Consider the following 12,224-nt stretch of genomic DNA (forward strand, 5'->3'; position numbering starts at 1 on the left):
CCTCACATTCAGTAATAAGAAAAGGGACAGCCTAACTTAAAAAATGGGCAGAAGATTTAAATAGACCCTTCACTAAAGAAAATACACAATGGCAAGTAAGCACATGAAAAGATGTTCAACATTATTAGTTATTAGAGAGATTCAAATTAAAACCCTAATGAGATAACACTACACACACATTTGAATGGCTAAAATAAAAAATTTTACAGTTTCAAGCACTGGAAAAGATGTAGAAAAATGATCTTCATACATGGCTAGTGGGAAAGGAAAATGGTATAGCCATGTTGAAAAACTTACTAGTTTCTTATAAAATTAAGCATAATATCATCCTATAACCTGACAATACCATTTTTATATATTAGCCCAAGGGAAATAAACATCTATTCACACAATATTGTTAAGATATCAGTTCTCGTATGCAAATATTTATTAGCATCCCAAACTAGAAATAATTCAGTGTCCTTCAAATGGTGAGTGAGTAAACATTATAGCACATTCATGCAATTGAATACCATTCACCAATAAAAAAAAGAATGAGCTCCTCAAATAGTTATACACATTATCATTCTGTTTACATGATATTTGTGAAAGGCAAAATTATAGGAACAGATTAAAAATGTGCTGCCAGGGATTAACCACAAACGGGCATAAGGGAACTTCTTGGAGTGATGGAAGTGTTCTGTATTTTGGTTGTCAGATTCATAGAACCATACAGTTTTACTATATAGAGATTATACCTCAAAACTGACTTTAGCTGGCAACCTCTTAAAAAATGTAATTAATTTAGAAAGAATGATAAAGTTAACTTTTAAAATGATTTATTCAGGCAAAGGATATTGAATGGATGCTATAACCATCAAGTGAAAAGTTATTGTGGAATAGTATATTGAAATCACCCCATAGGTAATTGTTAATCTTTATAATTTGAAGAGATCTGTGCAGTCACCACTTTAACCAAGTGATCAATGAGATTTATCATTGCTGACTAGGCAAGAATGGGACAGTTTATGCCTCATGACTTAGAGTAATATGAACTATTACGTATAGCAGCAGCATGTATGAACTATTATGAACAGTATTAAACCTGGATCTAATCAAGACTTTAAGCCTAAATTCCACTTTACAGAAATATAGGAGATAAAGTGATGAGTAAAATTACACCATTAGAAAACAATCAGACAGAGCCAGAATTTGACATATTTTTGAAGACAACTTGCCTGGTATTTTCAAAAACAGTGTAATAGACCCTTCTTGATCAAGAGATAACAAACAGTACTTGAATACTAATTAGGGGGGGCAAGGCGGGGCAGTTGAGGAAATGTCAATGTAGACTGAGTACATTCAATAACACGAGTTATTTTTCATTTTTCTGAGGTGCGGTAACAGTATTGTGGTTAAGTAGGGTAAAATACTTCTAGGATATATGTGATTCTAAGAGGTTGTTACTAGAGAAGAGCACAGGTGGTCTTTCTCTGTTGCTAGTGGGAGTGGGGTTCTTGAGGTACTGCTGGAATGAGTATTTCTGGAGGCCCCCACAGGAGGATGAGATGTGGTAGAAAACTTTATTTCTGTGAAATTACATTCCTGGGTTTCTAAAGTCCCATTTCCCTTAGTCCAATTATAGAATAAATGAGCTAGAAGCAAAGCCAGTGTCCAGAGTTTTCTTTCCATGTTGGAACTGGGTCCGGTTCAGCATCAGGCTAGTAGTTCATTAGTCCCTTGTGTGAGTGGGTGAATACTGGAGAGCATGCCCCGAGCAGTGAGAGTCTCAAAAGCATAAGAGGAACCAAGAGCACAAGAGAGTGAGTTTCTTTGTTTAGGGACTTAAGTATCCCAAATCTTCCTGCACTTGCAGTGGCCACACCCATTCTGGCCAATAGCCTGTTTCCAGGTTTGGCTGACAGTAAGCACCTTCCCTATGTCACCCCAACTTTATTGGGCATGTGTCTGTTCTCCTCCCTACCCAGTCCCTTCACCCAGTGATTTTTGGGGAATAGCCAGTGGCTCCCTGGGGAGTGTAAAGCTTTAGCTTCCTGGTGAAGCTGCCTAAATGACATGTCTATAATGGCTGGCTTCCCCCTTTGCTCCTTTCCTGTTATTAATAACTAGGTTCATTACAGCAGTATCAAGGTGAAGTGTCTTGATATCTGCAACTGATTTTAAATTTACACATACATAAAAAGCAAAGAGATAAAATGCTAATAGTTGTCTCTAGACAGTGTATATATGGCTATGCACTAGTATTATTGTTTTAACTTTCCTGCATGTTTGAAAATTTTCATAATAGAGGAGAATGCTGTTAGACTCAGTTGAGTACTATTTATTGACAATGTCCTTATGATGTGGAGTGCATTGCTATGGATCCTGTGAATATCAGGCAGCTGTACCTACCTTGCATGCCTGAAAATAACCTTTTTTTACCACATTGTGTTTGGCATTATATAACATTTACTTTGAGAACTGGAGGACAAAACAGCTCTGTGAAATGCTTTGTATTGTAAGGTGTTTTTCATACCATTTCTTACTGTTTGCTATGGTGGCTGGTTTTTGGGGAAAGATGAAACTTTGGGTTTCAATAACAAGATTAGTTGTGCTGTTTCTGAGAAACCGAATTTTGGCATGATAGAGACACTGAATTAGGTAGGAGCGAAGCTTGTGCTTTACTGGCTGCTAGAAAGTTCAAACCTCACTTGTGGTTCATCTGTAGCAAGTGCACCTCCCAGCAGCACTCCTGACTGCTGCTAATTTTCCCTGCCTACGCTCATTCCCACCCCACGCCCACCGGCAATCTGATTCCCTCCTCTGTTTTTCTGCTTGTATTTATTTTATAAGATATTTTATGCCCAACAATGTGCTAGCCATATCAAAAGGATTTAAAGCAATGTAGCTTATGATATAAAAGTCACAACCTCAGAGATAGTTAGGTAAGTTCTTGCTCCCAAATTCCGAGATCTTTTATCCTCTAACGGAATTTAGACTAAGGGACTGATACTAGGAAAATTTAAATTATATATATTTAAATACAATTAAATAAAATATAAAATACTGTATTTTGTGGGGAAATTTAATGCAGGAGATTCCATGCAAATGGATTTTCAACAGCAGTTAGAATTGGCATTTTCCTTAGAATTTCATTTTTTTAAACCTTTTTTTTCAATTAATGAAGTAAAATATGCCATTGTTTGCTTTTAGCATTTCTGAAAGAATTATGATGTACCAAAACATCCTAATGAAAGATTATAGTATTCTTTAATAGTATTCAAATTCCTTTCCCCCCACAATAGTTTCATCCTCTGTTAAAGGATACTTTAGATTTTATAAAATATTTTTCAGCATCAAATATTATATTACCGAAGGTGCACTATCTGACAGCAGAATATTTAAAGCAGGGATAACATTTACTATAAAATATGCTGTATGAATTATTGATGGCTAAGACATTTTTAAGACTTTATGTATATTATGTTAAGTAGGAGTGCCTTTTGATCCACCTTAAGTTTATTCTAACTTTTTAAAAACAAATATTCACTTGATAAATAAGGTTTTCTTCTTTAATTAAGAGTCCTAAGTTCAGTAGAATCTTCCACTGAAGATCTTTGTCTTTAAAGATCTGGAAAGTAGCTTGTTAAATTAAATGATCTTTCAAGGCTTTTGTACTTAGAAAACTAAGTTTCGATTTTATATTTGGGCATGCTTAAATCTTAACCTTAATAATCTTAATATAAAGTACCCTTTAACAGAAGGATAATACTGTTGTGGAGGGAAAGGAATTTGAATGTCATTCAAGAGTAACTAATATAATCTTTCATTAGGATTTTTTGTACATCATAATTCTTTCAGAAATGCTAAGAGTAAAACAATGGCATATTTACTCCCTTCATTAATTAAAAAAAAAAAAGGTTTAAAAAATGAAATTCTCAAGGAAAATTCAAATTCTAACTGCTTTTGAAAATCCATTTCCACAGGATCTTCTACCATGAGGGATATGCTAAAATTAATTGCCCTAACAGGGTTAGCTGTAAACATCATAGGTGTGAGTACGGTAGCATTGCCTTGTTCTTTGCCCCAGGCAGAATGATTTCTAGAACTAAGAGTTAGCTTTCATTGCTCACAACTCTGGAATTCACTTTTTCTAGTTTGCCAAAATACAGTCAACAAGGTGTACAGCTCTCTCTCTTTCTGCAACTATTTTTACGAGGAAGTACCATTCTCATTTTTACGTCCATTCATTTCTTAGCACATGAAAACCAAGTTTAATTTTGTAGCAGTGCCTGTTAGTCATGTGAGCTCTGTACAGCATCTCCATTTATACTGCTTCACACATCACTCACAGGACAAGTTCCCACAAAGACCTGTTTTGTTCTACTGTCAATCCACCTAAAGAAACCAGTTTCAGAACTATGCGCAGCTTTGTAAATCAAGATGAACTGGTCAGAAATTGGATACAGAAACAAACAAGAAACCAAATAATGCTTCCTAGTTAACAAGCAGAGCATTATATATAATCACTGCAGGTAAGGAAACGCTCTGCATTCTAAGCGTATTCTAATTAGAAAGTTTATATCATATTCATGTAATCATAGTCAAGTCATTAGCTTGCCCCCGTTGCTGGAGTCATGAAAATATAATTAATGCTTTTAGTAAGATACTGTAGGCAACAGAAGGCAGTGAGAGCAAATGATGAAATGTGAACTTTTGTTCTGGGTATTTCTTAGCAGGCCTTGTAGGCGATAACTAAGTATCAAGGTTGATAAGAAGGAGTTTGATATCAAGCACAGATTTCCTTCTTTCGGGCAGTAATTAGCAGAGCACAGTAAGAAGGAGTATAATGACATGCAGAATTTATTTTCTCAGGGGCTCTGCATGTAGGTCAGGAAGAAAGCAATACTCACTCATACACAATTCATAAGTAACAGAGTTATGTTTTTCACCACGAAGTTAAATTCAAACACAGTATATTCACAGCTTAACTTACGGCGTTTGAAAATACCCTTGAGAAATATTTTCTCTTTGAATAAATGTTTTGTCAAATTATTTTGCTTTCTTGTTTAGAACTTTGAAGAACAACAAGTACTTCGAAAGTTTTGTTTCAGATGATCACTGAACTTTGTACTTTTAACTCAGTATCAAATAAAAGTAACCTCCCAAAGAATCTGCTTTTTTTGTGATGCTTTTCTTTTTCCTCTTGAGAAATAAAAACAGGAAACAAAAGCAAAGAAAACTTCAAAGTTCTCTACTCTTATTCCAACAATAGGCAGAGACGAAGGCTCCTCTGCAAGTTAGAGAATTCTCAGAGTACTTCGTGAAAATGTATAATCTGGGTCCTGCCTCAGATGAGGATGTTATAAAACATAAAACTGTTGTGGAGAACACATGACACATTTAAAAACTTCCATCCTCCTTAATTCCCAACACATTTGGAAAAGAAAATTATAATAAAAATGGGTTTTCCCCTCCTAAAGCCCTTTTCCCACCACAGATATGTACATGTCTTAAAGAAACCAAATTAGGAAGGTAACTTTTCTAAAATATTTTTCTTTACTTGAGAATACAAAAGGATTAAACTGAATAATTAAATGCCTTCTTGCTTGCAACTGCTTCTCCCTGGCATTTCTTTCTCAAGTTTCGTAGTCTCTGCTCTCCCCTACTGACTGACAATTTAGGACTATCTAATTTCTCTAAGTCTGATTTCTCATTTCTCAGTGGTAAGGTTTGAATTGTCAAAAGAGTAATATAAAAAATGAATTAGATTTTCTTCTTTATTATTACATTTTTATTGACTTACAGTAAAATGCACATACATACCTTAACTGTGCAGATTGAGTTTTAACATATGTACACATCAGAACCAATGGTGACGACTTTCTCAAAATACTCCTGCGAGCAGGTTAAAAAGTTTCCTAGATGATTCTGAGCTACATCAGTTAAGAATTCTTGCTTTTGTAAAGAACCCAATTGAGTCATGTACATAAAAATACATATCACAAAATGTTAACACAGATTAAAGGTAGGTTACTAGTTTAAAAAAACTTAGATTTCTTGTGTACCTTTTTCATGGGGTTTGCAATGCTGGCTCACTGATGAAGTTCTCAATTTGTTTTTCTGTTGTTTTTTTAGAAAATTAATACAAAACTTCATGATGGAGTATGTCAGCGCTGTAAAGAAGTTCTTGAATGGCGTGTAAAATACAGCAAATACAAACCATTGTCAAAGCCTAAAAAATGGTGAGTTAAGTTTCTTAATTACTTTACTATTATATATTTTATTATTTCATTCCCCAGTTTTCAGAATTATATTCAAATATTAAGGTAAATAGAGAAAAAATATCATTTTCCCACATAGAATTTATTTTACATGCTGAGTCCTGCTTTGTGAAGGAAAATAGATTGAAAAAGTGGATTGAGCATTCTCTGCCCCAGTCTTCCATAAATAAATAATGCACTATTTCTATAGACTCTGTTCATAAAAGGTAGCTTAGGGCAGAGAAGAGAATATTTGTTTTATACCTCCCACTGATGAGGTAACAATGTTTGCTATGGATCACCTTTACCAAGGGGGTCTTAAAATGAGTCTGACTTTTTAATGCAACCCTTGAAGATTACTGAAATGACTTTAGCTGGAGTGTCATAAATAAATTGCTAGATTGATAACTTATAATTTCATTCCTTTGATTGATAACTTATCATTTCTTTCCTTTGAATATTCGGGTTTAAATAAAAAGATTCTGGACTTTGTTTTCTACCCCTCTGTCCCTCAAGCTTTTCCTATAATCCTGGAATTCTGTTTTATCAACCTTCTTTACATCCTCGTGCTGCTCCCTTATATCCTTTAGCTCAGCTGAATTAAAGGCCACATTGGAGGGTAATTGCTGCCTAAAAGAAAAGTGATAATTTAAAATATAAAAGTTTGCATTAATATATGTGAGTGTTTTTACATTATGTGTTTTAATTTGGCAGTCTATTTTGTAGCTATTTAGAACACAATTGTTCATTGTCGGTTTATTTTCCTTTTAGCTTTTGAGTAGTGGCAACTTCCTTAGATCTATTCTCTCTTCCTTCACTGGAGAAATTTTACTTAAAGTTTGGATGGCTAGCCCAGCTGGGCGTGGCTCAGAGGTTGAGCGTCGACCTGGGATCCAGGCGATCGGGGTTCGGTTCCCAGTCGGGGCACATGCCCGGGTTGCGGGCTGCAGCCGATCAATGACTCTCTCATCATTGATGTTTCTGTCTGTCTCTCTCCCTCTCTTCCTCTCTGAAATCAATAAAGATATATTAAAAAAAAAGTTTGGATGGCTAGTCTAAAAAATAAATTTGATATAACTTTTGCTGTTTATTTTTATTGAAAAATTATATCAGACCTTTGCCAACCTATAAATCAAGCTATAGTGTAATTTGTTTTCTGGAGAATATTTAACAGTTTTGAATTTTTTATTTTGGGCAATTTATTTTGCCTACAATGCTTTTTTCCCCCCCAATATTGAAAGGTAAAAGCCTCGAGGAAGGATAGATTAACTTTAGTTATTTAATTTTTACTATTTATTATAGCTATAGTTGACCCCCGTTTAAATAGACACATTTCTCTCTACTATTTTAAGTCTTTTTTGTGTGTGTTTGTTCTTTAGCATTTCCTGCCCAAACAAAACACTTTGAAACAAATCTGATGAGTTTTATGCTCACTGGCCCAAATTAGCAGTAAGGAAATTTGGCAACTGTTTTTATCCAATGCTAGATTTCCATGGATGAGTTAATTGTGTTCTCTGCCATTGAAATTAGATGCTGGTTGTGCTAATAAAACATGTAGTTTTAGTTAACAGGCCTTTTATAAGATTTGTAGCTTTCTGAATATTTTCAGGCAGAGAAACCATCTTCAGGAAGGAGATCTTATGATGTTCCCCTTAGCCCAATTTGAATTAAATATGGTAAACGAGAGAACTTTAGGCAGGTGCCTATTAGCTAAATACCCGCTGTGTCCCATTGTTTCTGAGTCACCTAGCATGGATTTTCCTGCCATGTATGTTTTGTCTTCCTCAACTACCTGTCAATCGTCCATTCTCACTTCTGAAATCTAAATAACCTGTTATCATGCTCACTTCAGCATGACGTATACTAAAATTGGAACAATACAGAGAAGATAAGCATGGCCCCTGCCCAAGGATGACATGCATACTCATGAAGCGTTCCATATTTAAAATATAAATAAATAAATAAATAAATAAATAAATAAATAAATAAATAAATAATCTGTTATCCCCTTCCCCCTTTCTCCTTTGTCCAAAAATGTCTTATATACCAAATTACCAAATGTTGCCTCGCTGTCTTTGGAATTTTATGGCTTTATCATTTCTATGTGAATTCCCCATGTGCATGAATTAAACTTTATTTTCTACTGTTATCTGTCTCTGTTAATTTGGTTATTAGCCCAGCCAGAAGAACTTAGAAAATGGGAAGAAAAGTATTTATATATTTTTAGACCCTCACTGTAGCACAACTTGTTTAGAAAATTTAAATGCTTTGTTCAAGCTAATCACTTACAAATTAAATTTTTCCTTTGTTAGGATTTATTCTTATTTATATACTGCCTTTAAAAAAATACATGCATCTAGAGAAATAGACTTTACACTCAGGTACTGAAATCCTTGTATTTCAGGTAGCTAAGCAATCCTTTTCTCCTATTAATTTAGAAGTATGGTAGGCAAATACCCAAACTTGTGTTAGAATCTCTAGCCTGCTTATTTTTCTTCCTACCCATAAAAGAAAAATCCACCAATAATACAGTGTTAGCTAATGTTTAACATGGCCATAGTAGTAGAAGAGAAAGGAGAAGCTGGAATAAAACAGCAATAGGCCCAAAACAGGTTGGGGTCTGAGTTCAGAATTGGACCTCTAAGTCCTCTATATCAGTAGTTCTCAACAGAAAAGTGAATTTTGCCACCAGGGACATTTGGGAATGTCTGGAGACATTTTTGATTGTCATGATTAGAGAGGATCTGGGAGGGATGCTACTGGCATATAGTGAGTAGAGGCCAGGGATGCTGCTAAACATCCTATAATGTGCAGGACAGCCCTCAAACAAAGACTTTCCAACCCAACATGTCATCAGTGTCTTGGTTGAGAAACTCTGCCTTGTACAAAATCAGTGGATATTCAGAGTCAAGCCACTGAAACATCATATATGTTGTGGGGGCTAAAAAAATATTAATACTCCTCTTTTCAACTTCTAGATTTTTCTAGTCTGGGCTAATAATAAAATTAACAGGGACAGATTAACAGGAGAAAATCAAGTTTTTAATTCATGCACATGGAGAATTCACATTGTCATGAAAATTCCGAAGACAATGAGGCAACATTGAGTATATAAGACATTTTTGGACGAAGGAGAAAAGGGGGGATGGGATGCGGTCTTATATTTCAGATGTGAGAATGGGCAATTTACAGGTAGTTGAGGGAGAGCAGAATGTAAGTGGCAGGAATATTCTTGCTAGGCAACTCAGAAACAATGGGACACAGGAGGTGGGTGGGGGGTGGGGGCGTGAGGCTGGGGGTGGGGGTGGAGTGGGGGCAAGCAGGGCTGGTATCCTGCTAACAAGCCTGGACTCTTCTTGACTAATGCTAGGGTGAAAACTTTTAAGGTGATTAAGCCAAGGCTCCCTTCCCAAAGCAAGTTTCTATCCGAATCTCTTGGGCAGGAAAGGGGAAGGATCAGAAAAGACTTTTGATTTTTAATAAACAGTTTATTAGTCTTTTGTTTTTTAATAAACAGTTTAAAATCAAGGCAGCTTCAGGGTGGCAAAACTTTGGTCCCTTCAATATCTTAGGTCATTGTTTTTCAGACTTTTCAGCTATAGAATTCTTGAATAAAACAAAAGCTTGCCGAGGAGTTCATTAAGTACAACAGGCCAAAACATAACTTTCCTGAATGGGGGGAAGGGAGCCCAGACCTTAAATGCCACAAGAAGAATGTAATTGAAAGTGGATTTCATCCTAAAAATAATCCAGGTGAAGAAGGAAAGAACTGGTGCAGTAACATGCCTTGGAACCAACATTGCTCTAGGGATGTCTGGCCTACAGGTTTCCTAACATGTGGGTTCTTTATGCCTAACACACTGCCTTTCATTAAACAAAGGCACTCTCCCTGAGGACCTGGTCCTCACATCCAGGTATTGAGCCCTTTCTAATAATTTTAAAATTTATTGCCTCTTAGTTTTTATTCCCATTGACTGCCGGAGGCATCCCTTGTCTCTTCATACTTCATTGCATTAAATAAATGCTCTTCTATCTTACTTCTACTCAAATACCACCATTGGTCTGGAGTTTGAATAAATTAATGTTTTTAAAAGGCGTGTTGCACATAAATGTTTTAAGGATTCCTATGGGGAAGAGTTGGGTTTCTAGCAGCAGGAGGGGAGCTTTGTCCCCAGAGTTGTTCTGTTTTTATATGTCTACTATATATCTACTATAGTGTGGGCATTGAGGGTGAGAGTGTTTTGTGAATACACAAAAAAATAATACTATTTGGGAGAAAATTAGATGAGATAGAGGGGGATGAGATGTTGCTAAACAGGTCATGCCACCCCATGCCTTACCTCTCTAACAGTATGCTCGCTCCCTCTTTACTACAAAGGTTTTTTTCTAGCCAAATTAGCCAAACACAGTCCTTCAAGATAATCTTGTCTAGACTAGCCCTGTTCTTTTTTTAAAGTTATCTATTTATCTATTTTTGTGGTGCTGGTAAAAATCATAAAACATAAAACTTACCATCTTAATCATCTCAATCACTAAAGTGTAGATAGTTTAGTAATGTTAAGTATAATCAACTTGCATCTCGAAAATTTGAAACTCTATACCCATTAAACAACAATTCCTTTGTCCACTACTGCCAGCTCTTGGTAACCACCATTCTACTTTCTATTGCTATGAATTTAACTTCTTTAAATGCCTCATATAAATGAAATCATACAGTATTTGTCCTTTTGTGACTGGTTTATTTCACTAAGCATAATGTCTTAAAGACTCATCCATGGTATAGCATGTGACATTCCCTTCCTTTTTAAGGATGAATAATATTCCAGTGTGTGTGCATACACCACATTTTGTTTATCCATTCATCCACTGATGGACGTTTGGGTTGCTTTCACCTGTTGGCTATTGTGAACACTGCTATGAACATTGTGCAAATATCTCAAGACTTGCTGAATCATACAGTAGTTCTATTTTTAAGTTTTTGAGGACTCTCCAAACTTTTCCATAGTGATTGCACCATTTTACAATCCTACCCACAGTGAACAGGGTTCCAATTTCTCCACATCCTTGCCAGCATTTGTTAACCCCTTATTTTTAAAGGAAAGAAGCTTATACTCTGAAAATTCTGCTTAATAAAGAGGACCACTGCACTCATTTTTCAAAGAAAGCAAATTCACAGAGAGTACTAGATATATTCACCAGCTTGTGGTTATATTCATGGCAGTCCCTTGCACTCATTCTTTGGCACTGGACTCTGGGTTTCTCCGTTGGTTAGAGCATCCTCCCAGTATACCCAGGTTTCAGGTTTGATCCTGGTCAGGGCACATACAAGAACCAACCAATGAATGCGTAAATAAATGGAACAACAAAAACCAACCTTTCTCTCCCTCTCCCTCCCTCCCTCTCTCTCTCTCCCTATTCCGCTTTCTTTCTCCCCTGTTCTCTCTCTAAAATCATTTTTTTTTAAAGTATGTTTTTACTGATTTCAGAGAGAGGAAGGGAGAGGGATAGAGATATAGAAACATCAGTGATGAGAGAGTGTCATTGATTGGCTGCCTTCTGCACGCTCCCGACTGGGGATTGAGCCTGCAACCCCCCCCCACCCCCCGCATCTGCCCTGACCGGGAATAGAACCGTGACCCCCCTGGTTCCTAAGTTGATGCTCAACCACTGAGCCATGCTGGCCAGGCTCTAAAATTTTTTTTTTAACCCTCACCCGAGGATATTTTTTCCATTGCTTTTCAGAGAGTGTGGAAGGGAGAAAGAGAGAGAGAGAGAAAGATCTGCGTAAGCCCTGACCAGGGCTGGGGATCAAGCCTGCAACCAAAGTACGTGCCCCGGAATTGAACCTGGGACCCTTCAGTCCGCAGGCCAAAGCTCTAACCACTGAGCCAAACCGGCTAGGGCTAAAAGCATTTTTTTTTTTTTAAAGAAAGTCATAAATTAAAGGTAGAAGAGCACTTGCTATAAACAATGTTTGCAGAC

General features: G+C 36.3%; 1 protein-coding gene and 1 non-coding gene across 2 annotated transcripts in view; both read left to right on the forward strand.

Annotated features, from left to right (window-relative positions):
- The window catches only part of C12H9orf85 (chromosome 12 C9orf85 homolog), a 49,703-nt gene that overhangs the window by 23,120 nt on the left and 14,359 nt on the right, over window positions 1-12,224 (forward strand). Inside the window, exon 2 of the mRNA XM_016206673.2 lies at window positions 6,118-6,224. Coding sequence (XP_016062159.1) covers window positions 6,118-6,224 — 107 coding nt within the window. The remainder of the gene's footprint in view (window positions 1-6,117; window positions 6,225-12,224) is intronic.
- LOC148091820 (U6 spliceosomal RNA) lies at window positions 8,079-8,188 on the forward strand. The gene has a single exon (XR_015715471.1). It is a non-coding gene; the product is annotated as a U6 spliceosomal RNA (small nuclear RNA).

The sequence above is a fragment of the Miniopterus natalensis genome, chromosome 12, assembly GCF_054644295.1.
Source record: "Miniopterus natalensis isolate mMinNat1 chromosome 12, mMinNat1.hap1, whole genome shotgun sequence".
Lineage (NCBI taxonomy): Eukaryota > Metazoa > Chordata > Mammalia > Chiroptera > Miniopteridae > Miniopterus > Miniopterus natalensis.